The sequence below is a fragment of the Hyperoodon ampullatus genome, assembly GCF_949752795.1.
Source record: "Hyperoodon ampullatus genome assembly, chromosome: 10".
Classification (NCBI taxonomy): domain Eukaryota; kingdom Metazoa; phylum Chordata; class Mammalia; order Artiodactyla; family Ziphiidae; genus Hyperoodon; species Hyperoodon ampullatus.
Window position 1 is genome coordinate 34255263 of NC_136923.1, and position 19604 is coordinate 34274866.

General features: G+C 41.2%; 1 protein-coding gene across 1 annotated transcript in view; it reads left to right on the forward strand.

The window, feature by feature from the left end:
- The window catches only part of ERC2 (ELKS/RAB6-interacting/CAST family member 2), a gene marked incomplete at both ends in the record, with an annotated part of 849176 nt that extends 833183 nt beyond the window's left edge, over nucleotides 1-15993 (forward strand). Inside the window, one exon of the mRNA XM_079713573.1 lies at nucleotides 15937-15993. Coding sequence (XP_079569699.1) covers nucleotides 15937-15993 — 57 coding nt within the window. The remainder of the gene's footprint in view (nucleotides 1-15936) is intronic.
- Between the last annotated feature and the right edge of the window lie 3611 nt (nucleotides 15994-19604).

The window sequence follows — 19604 nt, forward strand, 5'->3', positions numbered from 1 at the left end:
TTTCAGCATAATGCATTCTAGCATTTGCTTTGTGTAGTGCTTGGGGAGCTTTTGGTGTTAACAGAATTCTTTTCTAAAGAAATTCCTTTAGATTCCTTCAGAATTTGTCCAGTTTCCAGGTTCCAATAGGAAAAACATGGACGAGATTTTAATAGAAAAATAGTGTTTCAGATTTTTCATTTGGCAAGCACCCTACTCTAGGGCTGCTCTTGTTTTATTAAGTGGAACAGGTCAGCTTAATAGAGGAGCTCTCAGCGTTTTACCCTGATTTAAGGGTAGAGAGGAGCATGGGCCACCTAGGAAATACACCCCCCTGGGATTTTGAGCTCACTTGTAGTTTCACTGTTCATTCTCATCTCATTGGAAAATATACTGGAATAACAACTATATGTGATGATAAATCAAGACCAAATCCTTTAACGTTCTTCACTTGTGTCTCCTTGAGAAAGGAAAACTGGATCCTTCCGTAAAGTTCTTTCAGATAGGGTTCTCTTCCTGGTGATCAGGAGAGTAGTGGTGGTGGCAGAATGTTTTATTTTTTAGCTTTAGTGCTTTAACTGATTTTAAAGGCAATGCATTTTCATTATTTAAAAATTTCAAATAATTCAAAAGTCTTTGCAAAAGAATTCCACCCTCCAGAAATACTAACATTTTGATGAACTATGTGTCTTCCTAGTTCTTTTTCTGTGTCAAGCCTCTGGGAAAAAAAGAATGAAATCATACTGTACATGTTTTTATAACTTGCTTTTTGAACGTAATGTTGTGGGTTGGACACCTTTTCACACTAACAGATGTATACCTATATACATATACATATATACATATACATATACATATATATATATATATATATATATATATATATATATATATATATATATACAGCATCCTTTTTCTAGCTGCAGAGTATAGAATTTTTGCATTATTTAACCAGTCCTTAATGATGAGAATATAGTTCTTTTTAAATATTTCCTATTAGAATGCTATAGCTCCTTGTGCTTCACCTTTATGCACTTGTCCAATAATTTCTTTAGAATAAATTCCTAAAAGGAAAGTTGCACGTTTATATTGATAAATATCATGAAGTGACCTCCCAGAGAGGTTATGCCCATTCACCTTTCTTTTATGTCTTGAATGGCACTACCTCCCTGTACTACCTCCAAGTCTTTTGGTTTTGTTTTACTTTGCTTTTCCAATTTAATTCCAATTTGTACAGAGTTCTCAGAATTCTTCTTCTGGGTGGTAGGGTACAAATCCACAAAAACAACTAAACTGCTAAAACTCCAAAGTCAGTTCAGGGAGGGAGAGATTAAAAAATGTCCTTGCAGAACTGACCAGTATGTTGATGAGCACACTCCATTCCTCCACCACCGGGGCCCATGTGGCTTCTCTCCTGTCATTACAGTCCCCTGAGTTGAATTTTAGAGGTTTCTGGATGAGTTGCCTTTCCCGTTTCTTTGTGAGAACAGTTTTCTTTATTGTAGGTAAAGATTTGTAGGCCTTAGTCAAAAAAAGAGAAATGGCTGATGCTAGAAACAGGCAAGTGGCCCCACTCTCCTTGCACTCGACCTTACAAACACGTGAAACAAAGTTCGGTTAACGGGTTGATTTTTGCTGGGCATACGTTTTGAATCTGTGGCTTCTCGGCCATTGAGGGGTCTGAGGTTCGGGGCCCTTTTATCCTTTTATTGGTGAATTCACTGAAGTGTAGGCAGACAGAAAATGTTCAAGTGGCAGGCAGATAAACTTGTTAAATCCCTGGGAGTCTTTCCTTCCTTACTCAGGGAGTTTATCATCTTGGCGGAGTTAAAAGGCAATTAGGCCTGCAGGTCTTTGCTGGCTTGTTTATTGGCGTTTTACACATGGGTGTTGAAGAGACAGGGCCGCTTTAAACATTCCTATCCTGCTGGCCGGAGGGGAATGAGACCTCAGCTCAACTCTGAGTCTCCTTGAGAGAGAGCCTTGCCAAAAAGCTGGAGGAAAATCGTTTAAATATAGTACCTGTGCCCCATGATGCTCATTGTTGGTGGAAAATTGCAGTCGGCTAGCTCCATGCTGTGTTACATTTCCTGGGAAATGGTTTTATGGAAGGGCGTTTGATGAAAAAGTTCATTCCTTTTGTAATTGTTAGCTGCTCCCATGGTGTTAGTTAAGGTAGAGACACACTGGAAATGTTTCTTGCTCCAAATCTCTCGGGCCAGCCCATTCATGAGAAGGGAAGGCTGTCAGTTTGAAGTTGGGTGAGGGACAGGTTCCCACTAAGCCCCCTGGTCCTTCTGGTTCTCTGAGTCTCCCCAGGCAGGCTAATCCTGTGCAAAGTTGTGAAGGAGGTAGGTCTTGGGTTTCTACAACAATTTCTCCCTTTTCTCACACCCTCCCCTCCATCTGACCAAAGCCTTTCACGCTCGTGTGTTAGTGAAGTAATAGACTCCTCATCCCCACCGTCAGGAAATTTGTATTTTTTTGAGAGTGAGCTTGGGCACCCATCTCAATGGAACTGATGAGAATTTCCGGGGCTCAGTATACCACAGTGGTTAAAAACACAGGTTCAGGAGTCAGGCACCCCGAGTTCAACTTATGGCTCTATGACTAATTTTGTGGCTCAAATCCCCTTTAATCTCAGGGGTTTTTTTTTTCATCCGTAAAAGAAAAACAAAGAGAATCTCTACCATGATAGTTTGTTGAAAGAGTAAATAAAATAACATATGAAAAGTGCCTAGTATAGTGCCTATCTCATAAGGGTGCAATAAATAGTAGCTGTTATCATTATTAAAATATGCTTTGTTTATTTAACACACATATACGTGTGTAATATGTATATAGATATATGTATTATATACACACAGACACACTAAGTTAAATGACAATTACATTTTTGGCCAAGCCTGTAATACCTTAGCTATTTTTATTTTACCAATCTAGGGTGCTCCTGAAATATAAAAACCTATCTGGATAAAATGAGAAAATCCTTGCTCACGTCCAGAATACCTGGAATGTGAAGACTTCAGTTTCCACAACTGACTATTGTGCACAGCAGTCATTGGAACTCCTTTCCGAAATGGCTGCTCCGTATCCAAATCTTGGTTACTTAAGAGTTAGGCACCCTGCCTTAGTTTTCTCAACTAAAGAAAACACAATAGATAACTGTAGGTTTTATTCCCAATCTGACCTTCCATGTTCTGAAACTAATTTGCCATAGTGTCTTGCCAGCGTCTGTGCAAGGACTTCCTCTTGCTGAGTAATATGGTTCTGATTAAGGACATCCTATAAGACCCAGGAGGATCGCCTGGGAAGGAAACTGGTCTGAGGTGCAAGTGAATTTCCATCCTCCAGTCAGATATATGATATTGAAGACCAGAAGGTAGATGGAGTTTATCGTTAGGAAGACTCAGAAAAAGAATTAAAGCAAATGGCTGACAAATTGGTTGTCTTTTATGCAAAAATGACAAGCAAGCTGGGCTCTTACCGAAAGAGGATATGCAGAGCCCTCAGGCCAAATGGCTCAGCAGTCAGCAGGCTTTTTGAAGTCTCTACTTGGATGCCACTACTTTTAACAAGACCTCTGCTGAACTGCCTCCTCATAAACATGTGAAATCTTGAATTTTACCTAAAATATCTGAGATGTGAAAACTTAATTTTCCCCTAAAATATCTGAGTTTCAACACCTATAATAATTCATTCCTCTCTTTAGTGCATGTGATGTTAGGGTGAAATGCCTGTGTTATGTACAAACATAGTATATTTTTTTCCTGTCTATACTTTTATGAACTGGGTCATAAATGCTAACGCTTGCTCTATTCCACGATGATGCTAGACCTTTCCCTAGAGCCCATTAGGCAGCAGCTCACCCCTGTGATAACCAGGGGGTGACTGAGGAGTTCTGGAGGATCCCAGTTTGCTCTCCCTGGATTCACAGAGGTTCTGCATCCGTGGAGGGAAGGACGAAAAGTGGTATGCAGTGAGCAATGGAGTTTGGAGAGCTTGGAGTTTCTTTACCAAATATCTAAGAATCTACTAATAGTTGTAACTCTAATGTGATTTTCTTGTTAATCTCTGTCAAACCATGAAATCTGATACGTTAGCCATGACTAAGCCGTGAAATTTGTCAGCTTCGTCTGTGATTTACACAAGCTCTATTTAAAGAAGAAAAGTCTTAACACAAAGTGTGGAACATTACTTCCCAGCGTGTTTTCCTCAGCTTGCCTCTAGTATCTTGTGACAACAAGTAAGAAGAGAGTGTATCTCTTGTGCTGTTTCAAGGACCAAGGATGGATAAGATAAAGCCCAAAACTAAATCATTTATTTTCCTTTGAGATGATAAATATGAACATGGTAGATCTGCTTAGTAGATGTCAATAAGTGTTAAATAAGGTTCAAAAATAGTTTCATGGTTCATATCATTGGGCATGCTAATAAACTTCCTTAAAGTGATAGATTCTTTGTTTTCAAGAGAAGATAAATGAGTAAAGCCTGTATTTTTTTTTTTGAGTCACAAATTGCATAGTTAATCTCTTCAATATAGTAGAGTGGCTATGGGTATAGGCTCTGGAACTTGAAATCCCTTTTAGTCATTGGCTAGCTGGGTGACTTTGTATAAATCACTTAATTTTTTTCCCTCAGTTTTCTCTTCTGAAAAATAAGACATAATACTGAGAAGTACTTTAGGAGGCTTGAGGGCATAAAAGAGATACTATCTCTAATGCACAGAGCTGGGCACACATGTCCTTTATCCATGTGGGCTCCTGTTATACTTAGTATAACGTTATCTAATGATATAATAGATCATGGGGTATCCTTGTTACCCAAAGGAAATTTGATTAAGTTCATGTACTTGGGAAAAGTATTTATTTTACCAAAGGAAAACTGGGCAGTGTTTGAATGCTCCATATGAAGAAAGGGAGAGCAGCACAAAGGAGGAAGAACATGTTGCAGAACTAAAGAGTGGTGAGGGCCAGGATGTCTTTCTGTTCTCTCCCTGCCAAATGCCTTTTTTCCCAGAACGCCCAGATCTTCCCCACTGTCTCCTGACCTCTGCTCTATAGAGTCAGAATCAGATAACCAGGTGACTGAGAACCTTGATGACTTTGGTGACTTATAGTCCAGTGGTTTTGAAAGTTTTTTTTTTTTTTTTTAAACACTAAATCTTGTGCAGTGCTCCCGGGTCTAAAATGACCCTTCTCAGATACCTTTCAGCTAAATCCCTGGGACATAAGCTGTGGAAACAGTGTTGGGCCAATCTGTTCATTTTACAGACAGTGACCCTCGAGTCCGTGGAGTTCAGGCGAGTTGCTCCAGTTCTCACCACTGCTGGCTGAGAGCAGCCTGTCCATGTCTTCCTTACCCAGTTCCTGTGCCATTACCCTGACTTCCCTTCCTGCATCAACGGGAGGAAGAGAAAAGCAAGGAGCGTAAGATTTCAGGATAGCTTTCATCACCTTGCCTAGGCTCTTCCCGCATCCTTGGACCCTTGAGAGATCCACTATCGTTGTTATAGAATCTATGAACCTCCCTTCCCCCTAGAAATTCTATGCAAAATATTGTATGTATCCATACATTTTTCTGTGAAGAAGGTCTATAACTTTTATCAGATTCTCTCAAAGGGGTTTATGACCTCAAAAGGGTTAAGAACAATTTCCTTATAATTTGTGCCTGTAAAAGTCACAATTCTAGTTCTGATTGTGAGTTGCAAGGTTAACAATTACATCCAATTTCTTAACCTTTCAAAGCAAATGTGACATATAAGCCTTTGAGTGCCAGGCTTGCTTGTAAAACAGCAGTTGGGTCCTGAGTTCGTCTGGTTGTTTATGCAGCTTTAGTTTTCAGCACGAATCCTAGATGGAACTAGTTTTTAACCATCTTTGAACCTAAATGGTTCAAATTTACTAATATAATGTATGTCTTTTTTCAATGCTTCAAAAAAGTACACTTATTTCTAGACCTGAACTTTGATTTACTTGCTTAGTTCTGCTTTGACCCTGGATTAAGGTTGTCAGATTTCACAAATAAAAATGCAGTATACCTAGCTATTTGAATTTAAGATAAACAGTAAATAATTTTTTAGCAGAGCTTTTGAGAAGGGGAGGAAAAATGGATCATCTCTGCCGATATGCAAAGAGCCTTCTTTCAACCCTAGAACTTGTGTTGCAAAAATTAAAGGAAGTTTATTATAAACGAGCACAGGATCTTTTTTGAGGTGATGGAAATGTTCTAACACTGGTTTGTGGTGATGTCTGCACCACAAATAAAGTTATTCAAGATCCTTGAACTTTACACTGAAGATGATTGAACTTGCCAGCATGTAAATTACAGCTCAGAAAACTGTTGAAAAAAATTGCAGGATAGCTTTATAAAAACTGTTGCTTAATTTTTTATTCAGAGTTTCATACTAATTTGAGAAGATGATGAAAACCACAAATCCACTCCTCAGAATAAAGCATGAAAGTGCTTACGCCAAATTTTGCATACAATTTCTAGATCTGCTGAAGCTCATCTCTAGAAGCCAACTCCTGCCTTAACCCGGATTCCACACACTGTTAACATCCTTTTCTGGGACTTGGCAGTAAGGCTGCTCAGTGGCAAAAGCAAGGACTCGCTGCTCTTAGAAGTTCTGTTCAGTAATGACTGTGAGGGTGACCTATGACACCTGCCACCCCAGTGAAGCTGTCTCTCCCCTACTTCACGCTGAGAAGGACATGGGGAGGGCAGTACTCATCTTAGGGTGTATGTAGAGCCCTGGATTTTGTGCTTTTAACAGCGACACATGCCTGCTCAAGCAGACCCATGTTCTCACCGTGACTCACTTCTTTGGTGCAAACAAAATTTTCATGTGCCAGTGTGTGGACTCACTCAGGAGGCACTTCCATCAAAACACAGAAAATTCGTCGTATGATTTTAACACCAGCTGGAACTGGGAAGTGGGCTGCTCTTCTCTTTTATCTCTGTTCATGTAGCCAGGTGTTCTGAGAAACATAGGCAGGCCAGGGTGAATGATTTCAGTGGAAAGGGGGTGGGGTGGGGGGATGCTCATCCACAGGAAAAGTGTGCCCTGAGACATTCATTCTTTATGTATCAAGAGTTAAAGACCCGCTCCTCCAGATTTAATTACTAAATTTTACAAAGGACAGTTCTTTTTTTTTGATTATATAATTATTATTTTAATGGAGAACTCACGACCAAATCTAAAATTATTAACATATAGATATGATTTATAAAATAAAAGGATACAGAGGAAACTATTTTGCCCATTCCCCAGCATTTTCTTTTTTTTTAACATCTTTTTTGAGTATAATTGCTTTACAATGGTGTGTTAGTTTCTGCTGTATAACAAAGTGAATCAGCTATATGTATACATGTATCCCCATATCTCTTCCCTCTTGTGTCTCCCTCCCTTCCACCCTCCCTATCCCACCCCTCTAGGTGGTCACAAAGCACGGAGCTGATCTCCCTCTGCTATGCGGCTGCTTCCCACTAGCTATCTGTTTTACATTTGGTACTGTATATATGTGTCCATGCCAATCTCACTTCGTCCCAGCTTACCCTTCCCCCTCCCCTCATCCCAAGTCCATTCTCTAGTAGGTCTTTGTGGTTATTCCCATCCTGCCCCTGGGCTCTTCATGACCATTTTTTTTTTTTAGATTCCATATATATGTGTTAGCACATGGTATTTGTTTTTCTCTTTCTGACTTCACTCTGTATGACAGTCTCTAGGTCCATCCACCTCACTACAAATAACTCAATTTCGTTTCTTTTTATGGTTGAGTAATATTCCATTGTATATATGTGCCACGTCTTCTTTATCCATTCATCTGTCGATGGACACTTAGCTTGCTTCCATGTCCTGGCTATTGTAAATAGAGCTGCAATGAACATTGTGGTACATGACTCTTTTTGAATTATGGTTTCCTCAGGGTATATGCCCAGTAGTGGAATTGCTGGGTCGTATGGTAGTTCTATTTTTAGTTTTTTAAGGAACCTCCATACTGTTCTCCATGGTGAGTGTATCAGTTTACATTCCCACCAACAGTGCAAGAGTGTTCCCTTTTCTCCACACCCTCTCCAGCATTTATTGTCTGTAGACTTTTTGATGATGGCCATTCTCACTGGTGTGAGATGATATCTCATTGTAGTTTTTTTTTTTTTTTTTTTTTTTTTTTTTGCGGTATGCGGGCCTCTCACTGTTGTGGCCTCTCCCATTGCGGAGCACAGGCTCCGGACGCGCAGGCTCAGCGGCCATGGCTCACGGGCCTAGCCGCTCCACGGCATGTGGGATCTTCCCAGACCGGGGCACGAACCCTCATCCCCTGCATCAGCAGGCGGACTCTCAACCAGTGCACCACCAGGGAAGCCCTCATTGTAGTTTTGATTTCCATTTCTCTAATGATTAGTGATGTTGAGCATCTTTCATGTGTTTGTTGGCAATCTGTATATCTTCTTTGGAGAAATGTCTATTTAGTCTTCTGCTCATTTTTGGATGGGGTTGTTTGTTTTTTTGATATTGAGCTGCATAAGCTGCTTCTGAATTCTGGAGATTAATCCCTTGTCAGTTGCTTCATTTGCAAATATTTCCTCCTATTCTGAGGGTTGTCTTTTCATCTTGTTTATGGTTTCCTTTGCTGTGCAAAAGCTTTTTAAGTTTCATTAGGTCCCACTTGTTTATTTTTCTTTTTATTTCCATTTTTCTAGGAGGTGGGTCAAAAAGGATCTTGCTGTGATTTATGTCATAGAGTGTTCTGCCTATGTTTTCCTCTAAGAGTTTGATAGTGTCTGGCCTTACATTTAGGTCTTTAATTCATTTTGAGTTTATTTTTGTGTATGTTGTTAGGGAGTGTTCTAATTTCATTCTTTTACATGTAGCTGTCCAGTTTTCCCAGCACCACTTACTGAAGAGGCTGTCTTTTCTCCATTGTACATTCTTGCCTCCTTTATCAAAGATAAGGTGACCATATGTGAGTGGGTTTATCTCCGGGCTTTCTATCCTGTTCCTCTGATCTATATTTCTGTTTTTGTTCCAGTACCATACTGTCTTGATGACTGTAGCTTTGTAGTATAGTCTGAAGTCAGGGAGCCTGATTCCTCCAGCTCTCTTTTTCTTTTTCAGGATTGCTTTGGCTATTTGGGGTCTTTCGTGTTTCCATACAAATTGTGAAATTTTTTTGTTCTAGTTCTGTGAAAATTGCCATTGGTAGTTTGATAGGGATTGCATTGAATCTGTAGATTGCCTTGGGTAGTATAGTCCTTTTCACAATGTTGATTCTTCCAATCCAAGAACATGGTATATCTCTCCATCTGCTTGTGTCATCTTTCATTTCTTTCATCAGTGTCTTACAGTTTTCCGCATACAGGTCTTTTGTCTCCTTAGGTAGGTTTATTCCTAGGTATTTTTATTCTTTTTGTTGCAATGGTAAATGGGAATGTTTCCTTAATTTCTCTTTCAGATTTTTCATCATTAGTGCCTAGGAATGCAAGAGATTTCTGTGCATTAATTTTGTATCCTACTACTTTACCAAATTCATTGATTAGCTCTAGTAGTTTTCTGGTAGCATCTTTAGGATTCTCTATGTACAGAATCATGTCATCTGCAAACAGTGACACTTTTACTTCTTCTTTTCCGATTTGGATTCCTTTTATTTCTTTTTCGTCTCTGATTGCTGTTGCTAAAACTTCCAAAACTGTTGAATAATAGTGGTGAGAGTGGGCAACCTTGTCTTGTTCCTGATCTTAGTGGAAATGGTTTCAGTTTTTCACCATTGAGAACGATGTTGGCTGTGGGTTTGTCGTATATGGCCTTTATTATGTTGAGGTAAGTTCCCTCTATGCCTACTTTCTGGAGGATTTTTATCATAAATGGGTGTTGAATTTTGTCGAAAGTTTTTTCTGCATCTATTGAGATGATCATATGGTTTTTCTCCTTCAATTTGTTAATATGGTTTATCACATTGATTGATTTGCATATATTGAAGAACCCTTGCATTCCTGGGATAAATGCCACTTGATCATGGTGTATGATCCTTTGAATGTGCTGTTGGATTCTGTTTGCTAGTATTTTGTTGAGGATTTTTGCATCTATGTTCATCAGTGATCTTGGCCTGTAGTTTTCTTTCTTTGTGATATCTTTGTCTGGTTTTGGTATCAGGGTGATGATGGCCTCGTAGAATGAGTTTGGGAGTGTTCCTCCCTCTGCTGTATTTTGGAGGAGTTTGAGAAGGATAGATGTTAGCTTTTCTCTAAATGTTTGATAGAATTTGCCTGTGAAGCCATCTGGTCCTGGGGTTTGTTGGAAGATTTTTAATCACAGTTTCAATTTCAGTGCTTGTGATTGGTCTGTTTATATTTTCTATTTCTTCCTGGTTCAGTCTCAGAAGGTTGTGATTTTCTAAGAATGTGTCCATTTCTTCCAGGTTGTCCATTTTATCGGCATATAGTTGCTTGTAGTAATCTCTCATGATCCTTTGTATTTCTGCAGTGTCAGCTGTTACTTCTCCTTTTTCCGTTCTAATTCTATTGATTTGAGTCAAAAGACAGTTCTTTATACAGCTCATAAAAGTCCCTGTGGACCTCTGCTAGACCCTCCAGACAACTACTTCTATTTTTCTATTATTGTTTATTCTAAATGTTACCTCTACCAAACAAAAAACCGTAAGCCAAAAAGAACAATGGGAGGAGGGCCAGGGCCCTTCAGAGATGCCTTTATTTTTACTCTTTCCCCATTTGAGACACTGTCACACCCTAGCAGTCAGATCTCACTGGTTGCAGGAGAGAAGTTAGGGGCAATAAGATGGGACAGCTGTATGGTGGAGATAGCTAGAGGGGAAGGCTGCCTGGGAACTGAGGAAGCAGTGGGGCCTCAGCTCTGATCATCTGAACTCCCCTAATACACCTCTCCATGCTCTGAGGCATTAGGACTTCTAGTGAGAGAAACTGTTAGAATCCGAACATTTTCATACAGTTACGCCCCAACAAAGGCCAGGCTTTACATGCAAGCCAACCTGGTTCTTTTGACAGACTTGATCAGAAGTCAGTACTTTGGGACTTCCCTGGTGGCGCAGTGGTTGAGAATCCACCTGCCAGTGCAGGGGACACAAGTTCTAGCCCTGGTCCAGGAAGATCCCACTTGCCGCAGAGCACCTAAGCCCATGCGCCACAACTACTGAACCTGCACTCTAGAGTCCGCAAGCCACAACTACTGAGCCTGTGAGCCACAGCTACTGAAGCGTGCCTAGAGCCCATTCTCTGCAGCAAGAGAAGCCACCTCAACGAGAAGCCCGCGCACCACAATGAAGAGTAGCCCCCACTCACTGCAACTAGAGAAATCCCACACAAAGCAACGAAGACCCAACACAGCCAAAAGTAAATAAAATAAATAAATAAATAAATGAAAAAGCAGTCAGTACTGTGAGGTGTGCAGAAGTTTGTGCCTTAAAGTCTCACTGAAATCCCACTACTGTGGAATTCCTAGGCTGGTCTCAGCTACCTGCTAGTGTGAAGATATACAGTCAGCCCTCCACATCCATGGGTTCCACATCTGCAGATTCAACGAACTGCAGATCAAAAATATTTGAAAAAAAATTCCAGAAAGTTCCAAAAGCAAACCTTGAATTTGCCATGCTCCAGCAACTATTTACAGAGCATTTATCAATATGTCCTGTACAACTATTTACATAGCATTTACATTGTATTAGGGGTAGAGATGATTTAAAGTATACTGGAGGATGTGCATAGGTTATATGCAAATACTATGCCACTTTATATAGGGGACTTGGGCATCCATGGATTCTGATATCCACTAGGTGTCCTGAAACCAATTCCCCAGAATCCTGAGGGAGTGTGACTAATTAACTCATTGAGAGAGCAAACCAATTCAACCCCTTTCTTCAAGGCTTCACAATGCATATTGCTTATATAATGAATTCTGTCTTCTCATTGAAGCAAGCCTGAAGGAAGGACCTCTGCCAACCCACTCTTACTTTACTGCTGGCATGTGGAAGAGAGTAAATGCCTTTCTTTAAAAAATATTCTGTTAATCCATCAGTCTTGCCTATTTTAAGTGTCTTTGCCCACATTTGTCCAAATAAATGAGACTACCATTTTTGGCTTTTTCTCTACAGGGTGAGTTTCATTTCTGTTTGAAACCAGACTATTCCACCTTTTTGGCTGAACCTGAATTCGAGAAACCCAGCAACAATCTTAAGGTTTAATTTCCTTTCCTGTGGAAATGAGAAGCCACATGCCCACTTTGGAACTCACTGTATAGACACTTGTTATTCACTTGTAATTTTCTCCTCCACATCCTTTTCCTCTCTCTGATCTTTAGGTAAAATTATTTCTATTTGATATACCTTTTCCCCACTTTGGTCCTTAATGGGTCAGTTAGTCTTATGTGACTTCCTGGCCCTGATAGAAGGCGGTATTGAGATCCTGGGTCTTTTTGTTTAGCCAGCTCTAAGGAGCATGGTGGTTCCTTCCCTCCTCACACTTTAAGGAGAAGTCATCATAATACACAAAGATGCTGCAAGGAAAATCCAATAAATACCTCAGCTGTTCTCTTAAAGCAGTGGTTATCAACCAGAGCTGATATTAGCCCCGACCACTGGACATTTGGCAGTGTCCCCTAGAGACATTTCTGGATGTCCACTGTGGAACAGGAACGTGGCTGACATCTAGTAGGTAGAGGCCAGAGGACTCTGCTACACATCCTTTAGTGCATAGACAGTTCCAACAACAAAGAATCATCTGGCCCCAAACTTGAAGAGTGCCAATGTTGAAAATCCTGTGACAGAAGAATTCTTGCTCTTTTTTCTTTTCCCTCAAGGCCTGGGATAAGAGAAAAAAGAAAGGAAATGCTCCATTTTGATGAGTGTGTATGTCCTCAGTTCTTACATCCCACGCGGATCCAGGAATTGGAGAGCACAAGGATACCACTGAGCAGGGCAAAGTGCAAGGTCAAGGCAGCTCTTCTTGGCTCCAACAGCTGTCTCAACTCCAAGGAGAGACAACTTTGACCAAAGCAGAGGACCACAACGTTATAAGGATATTTAGTATGTGATAAAAATCATTTTGCAGGTTAAAGTGCTTCCTTCTGCCCATAAAATGGTATGTTTTTTAAATAACTCAAAAATAGGAGACACTTCACTGTGATGTGAGCAGGAAACAGGGCTGCTGCTCAGAGCCACAGTCAATTAATTCCATCCTTGTAATCAAGCCTATCCAAGCTGTAGGTGGTAGCACTCTTCATATGTTCTCCAGTGTACTGTTGACTTACTCCATGTTCTAAATGTCCCTACTGTCAACACAAAGGGATTCAAGGAGTTTCCTGGAACCAGTTTCTCTCTATATATGTCTTGGCTCCATTATCCCTCACTCCTTTGGTGGTAGCAAAATAGCTGCTCAACTGCCAGATTGTACCTCCTCTCACATGAAAGCCCAAGAGTAAGACTCTTTCCCAAGATTCTCAGTGTGTCTCACTAGCTTTGGTTGGGTCATGTGCTCACTCCTGAACAAATGCTGTGGCTAGGAGAATGCTAGGAGCTGATTGGCTGAGGCCTAGGTTGCTGCATACCCTGGAGCTGGAGTGGAGCCCCGTGTCATGCACATGAGCTGCAAGTGGGGTGGATGTGCTACCTCAAAGGGAAATTGGGGTAAGATAATGAAAATAGGAGGAATGGATGCCCAGGAGAATAAAGACACGTGTGTGTGCGCGTGTGTGCACGCATGTGCGCACGCACGCACACACACACACACTACTTGCTATTAACAGGTTTTGGAATCTGTGGTGGAAGTTATGCAGCTAGCCCATTACCTAGCAGCATAACTGGAGATAACATCAAACTCTCCCAGCCTCCTTTTTCTCCTCTGAAACATGGAAGTAACAACACTATTAGGGTGGTTATTAAAAAGCAAGTATCTTGGGATATTGGAAGTGTCGTGCAAACGAGTGGTGGTGGTAGTGTCAGATGCATTTAGTTAGTGAATTTAGTTCAGCTTCTAGAGTCTAGAAGAATCTAGACCAGCTACAATCCACACAGCTGGTCCATGCAGACCTTCGAAGCCAGTGTCTAAATTTATCCAATTGTCATTGTTGCAGGTCAGTTTGAAATCTTCTGAGGTCAATGACTGAGGTAATTGATCCACTTGCTGTGGATCTTGAAAAAGTCTCTGTTAAATGACATAATTGGTTTTAATTATATAATTACGGCACTTAAAGTGTGGGGGTGAAAGGTTACTATTATATTTAGAAGTGAGATCCCCAAATGAAGCAAGGGCGTGTAAGCCAGTGTTTCTTCGAATTTCTCTTTTTATTTTTTCAGAGGGAAGGCAGAGTAGGCTGGCCTTGGCCCTGGCCATTTTGGATGATTATCTTGAATGAGGTAGCGCTGGGGCTGCTCATGGCATCATAGGAACCTTTGTAAAGAGACGGGAAAGGGCTTCCGTAAAGACCTCATTGTGATCTGAAGTTAATGAGCAGTGGGAACTCAACTGTCAGCAATTGAATCTGATTGGGCAGGTAATTATATGATTGCCTCGGGTGTTTGCACACGCACAGGGATATTTTTATTGGACAAAACCTAATTGCTTACTTACTTAGTGGAGCGAAAACCTAAACAAATTTGTGTTGTCATAGGTTAAAAAGACATCCTTTCTTTGTCTCTAAAATAGCTGCCTGCTCGTTTCGTTCTGTCTTCAATCAAGGATTTTGTTTGCAGGCCTTGAATTATATGATAATATGAAAATGTAAAGGAAAGCTACTTTGGACTGTGCATTTTGGTAAAAACGTGCTTATTGCCGTGTCTTAAACCATCCCCTACAATGGTCTCTTTCATAATGCACAGGCAGCTAGAACCTTGGGCAACACTCAAGCTACTGGGACTTTCGCAGGTTTTTTTGTTGTTGTTGTTTGTTTTGTTTTCCTGCGTGGAGGCCCCTGCAAGATTGGCTTCTTAAACTATCTGGTTTTCCTTAGCTGCATAAGGCAAGTGGGAGGTATCATGTCTGTGGTAGCCTTTTAGACATCAGAAACACCAAGGATAAGAGCAGCAAAGCAAAGACCCCCTTTTGTGATTTTCTGGGGACTTGGAGGAAACGGAAGGGCAAAGTGAGAGAGCCAAAGGGAAGAAGCCCTGGGGCTCCCACTTTGGGGATGCCAAGTTGCAGTTGGGCCTCGTGTCATTTCAGCTGTCCTGAGCGAGCTTGGCATCTCAGTTTACCTGTAATGCTGGTGTGCAGAAAACAGATTGCTGCAATTGGGTCTATTCTGTAGCAGTTCAAGTCCACATTACTGTTTCACTTTTTTTCCTATCTTCTTATAGAACAAACTATTTTCTATGTTCTTTCCTTTCCTGGGATCCCACTTGGAAGAGTGTGAAACACAACTGGATTGTGGGGATTGGAGGAGCACCTTGTGATGAAAGCTGCCGACTCCAGATCTGGTGCCTTTGTTGAGTATAGGATTATGGCCTGGACAATGGCTGAGAACAAAGGACATTCAGCCCCTCAGACCAACCATGATTTCTCATCTCAGATTCGGACACATGCTGACATATTCCAGTCTTGCCTGGCTAACTCCATGGGTCCTCTAGGCTCAGCGTTAAATGTCCCTTCTTCTGGGAATCCTTCCTTGACCACCCACCTCCAGTCTGGGTTGACTGCCTTTGCTTTGTGCTCCACTGCACCCTCTAGGTTCCTTTACACACTGTCCTTTAATTGCTTGTCTCCCTGTCCAGAATAGCCCATAAACTCCGTGAGGGCAGGGCTTGTGTTTATATTTGTCACTACTGTCTCCCCAGAGCCTGGCACAGTGCTTGATGAGTGTGTTCGGAATGACTGAATGGGGAAAGGAATGGTTGCTGGGTGTCCTAGGGAATCATGGTGTGTGCTGCCTGGGCTTCCCTACCCTTGCTGTTAATACCACTTTCTTGTTGCTTATAATTTTCATTGCCCCAGATGATCCAGCTCTGTCGGAGGCACGGAGGCACAGTCAAATCTCATGCTGTACATTGATCACCTGTCCAACCTTTGCCTAGAGTGGGAGCCCCCAGTTCCTTCAAGAGATCCAACTTTACGTGTCTGTAAAGAAGAAGAGGAGGAGGGAGACAGCGGGGAGGATCCGGTGGCAGTTTAACACCAGAGCAGGTCCCATGTTTACTTTTACCCTTTCGGAGGTGGGTAACTGCAAATGCCATGGGGAGTTGGGTTAGGGACTCTGAATATTGATCTTGGATTTGGGGGCTCATATGTACTTTATGTTTTGCTAGAGTGTAGGGGTTGCTATTTTTGTGGTTAAATCATAGCCATACTGTTCCATGAATTCCCACCAGCATAGAACAAAAATCCAGGTTCATCATCCACATGAAGTAAATTGTCCATTGGCTTCCAGTTGTTTGTGTCTTGCTATGTGGGTAGAGAGTACGGTTCATTCATTGGTTCCTATTTCATGACTATTTATCATTTGCTTTGCAAGGCTTATGATTTTAAACAGGCTTTCTTGTTTTGAAACTCTGGCTTCTGATGTTTTGAATTCCTCCCTCCTCGGTCAACCTCTTAGACCATGAGATCCCGAATAACTACTGAATAGATGAGATTTCATTTAGGACCACACATTTGTGGTGGTCTAGTCCCAAACAGTCCTGTGGTATGTCTAACCAGCTTTTTCCCTAAGCAGAATGTGAATTTGTGACCCTGTAGACCTTCGGCAATAGGGCTTCCTGTTGAACCCCTCAAGCCCCCAGCCATCCCTAAGTTTGTACTGCCTGTTGTTGGTTGGGCTATGATAACAGTTTCTGGATGGATGGACGTGTGCACATGGAAACTGCAGCCTCGCGTGTGGAGAGGCAAGGTAAACCCTCAGAGACCCTGGGTGCTTCTTGCGTAGCGGTCTGTGCCAACTATCCTAGGTCTGAAGTTCTCCCTCTGTTGGTTCTTTTTTTTTTTTTTTAATTTCTATTGGAATATAGTTGATTTACAGTGTTGTGTTAGTTTCAGGTGTACAGCAAAGTGAATCAGTTATACATATACACATATCCACTCTTTTTTAGATTCTTTTCCCATATAGGTCATTACAGAGTACTGAGTAGAGTTCCCTGTGCTATACAGTAGGTCTTTTTTAGTTATCTATTTTATATATAGTAGTGTGTATATGTCAATCCCAATCTCCCAATTTATCCCTCCCCCTCACCTTACCCCCCGGTAACCATAAGTTTGTTTTCTACATCTGTGACTCTATTTCTGTTTTGTAAATAAGTTCATTTGTACCGTTTTTTTAGTTTCCACATATAAGCGATATCATACGATATTTGTCTTTCTCTGTGTGACTTACTTTACTCAGTATGACAGTGTCTAGGTCCATCCGTGTTGCTGAAAATGGCATTATTTTGTTCTTTTTGTGGCTGAATAATATTCCATTGTATATATGCATCACATCTTCTTTATCCATTCCTGTGTTGATGGACATTTAGGTTGCTTCCATGTCTGGGCTATTGTAAATAGTGCTGCAATGAACATTGGGGTGCCTCTATCTTTTCACATTATGGTTTTCTCTGGGTATATGCCCAGGAGTGGGATTGCTGGATCATATGGTATTTCCTTTTTTTAATAAATTTATTTATTTATTTATGGCTGCATTGGGTCTTCGTTGCTGCATGCAGGCTTTCTCTAGTTGTGGCGAGGGGGGACTATTCTTCGTTGTGGTGCACGTGCTTCTCATTGCGGTGGCTTCTCTTGTTGCAGAGCACGGACTCTAGGCACACAGGCTCAGTAGTTGTGGCTTGCGGCTCTAGAGCACAGGCTCAGTAGTTGTGGCGCATGGGCTTAGTTGCTCCACAGCATGTGCGATCTTCCCAGACCAGGGCTCGAACCTGTGTCCCCTGCATTGGCAGGCGGATTCTTAACCACTGTGCCACCAGGGAAGTCCCTGGATCATATGGTGTTTCTGTATTTAGTTTTTTATGGAACCTCCATACTGTTCTCCATAATGGTTATACCAATTTACATTCCCCCCAACAGTGTAGGAAGGTTCCCTTTTGTCCACATCCTCTCCAGCATTTATTGTTTGTAGACTTTTTGATGATGACCATTCTAACTGGTGTGAGGTGGTACCTCATTGTAGTTTTGATTTGCATTTCTCTAATAATTAGCGATGTTGAGCATCTTTTCATGTGCTTTTTGGCCATCTGTATGTCTTCTTTGGAGAAATGTCTATTTAGATCTTCCACCCATTTTTTGATTGGGTTGTTTGATTTTTTGACATTGAGCTGCATGAGCTGTTTGTATATTTTGGAAATGAATCCCTTGCAGGTCTCATTGTTTGCAAATATTTGCTGCCTCTGTTGGTTCTGAGTCTCTACTTACTTTGCATTCTTCAGCTGCATATCTGCTTTGGCATAATAAGCACGTAAATTAGAAACTTTGGGGGTTCCTTCAAGAAAGAGAGTTTAAACGACCTCATCTTATAGTATGTGTGTTCGCCAGTGCTGTGTGCTTTGAACCAAACAGGGATGGGCCATGGTGAGCTTTATTCCTGAATCCAAGGAAAGTTTAGTTTAATTTTCAGTTTTGGAATAGCACCAACAGATGCCTCACCACCCCATATCCTTTCTGGATTGAGGCAGGTAATTACTGCCTACACAAATAAATCACATACTTTTGCAAAAAAAAAAAAAATCTTTGAATGACATTTGATTTATAATTAAACTTGGCGATGCAGTCTCTGAAGTGTCTCATCTTGTCTAATCACAATGATCTACTTCCTTTCAGAGTACTTCTGCGTGTAGGGGTTAGTCCTCTTGTTATCATCACATAATATGGGGATGGGAATAATTTAAGAAAAAGAAAAATTAGAATAAATGATTGCCATTTTAGGTCAAAGTCAAACCACTGATTGTTTCTATTTGTGATTTTTAAAAAACATTTTTACGTCTCTTCATTGACTGATTTATTCTGCAAACAGATTTAAACACTGGCTTTCTAAGTGCCCTGCCTGCACCAGCAACCTCCTTCCCAGCATCACCTGGGAACTTGTTAGAAATCCAGAGTCTCAGGCCCCACCCAGACCTACTGAATTAGAAACTCTGTAGGTGGGGTCCAGCACACTGGGTTTGAATGAACTTCCTGATGATTCTGCTGCACACAAAAGTTTGAGAACTATTGGTTTAAAACTCCTGTGAATGCATGAGGTGAGGGCATTAACAGGAGTTTACCTCTAACCCTGTCATCCAGGAGCTTGAAATCCAATCATGGGCACAAAGCATAAATTCATCAGACAGTTAGGCAGCATGATGTTTATAAAATGTAAATTACATCATACACTCACTTCCTAAGTCCCTCCAGGCAGTTCCCTTTGTACTTGAAATAAATGTAAAGGCTTGCTGAGACCTACAAGGCCTGGCATGCTCCCTCCCCTGCCTACCTGCCCAGCTCATCTGGTGCTGTTTCCCCCCCCACCCCTAACCTGTGCTCTGCCACACCACACTGGCCTTCTTTCTGGTCCTCAAACATACCCCCTGAGTGTGGTGTCAGCAGGGATACAGAGGAAGGGGAAGGAAGAGTGAAAATTGCTAAGGTTAAAAGTAGAATTGGTCACTAAAGCATTTTTTTAATTAGGTATAATATTTCTA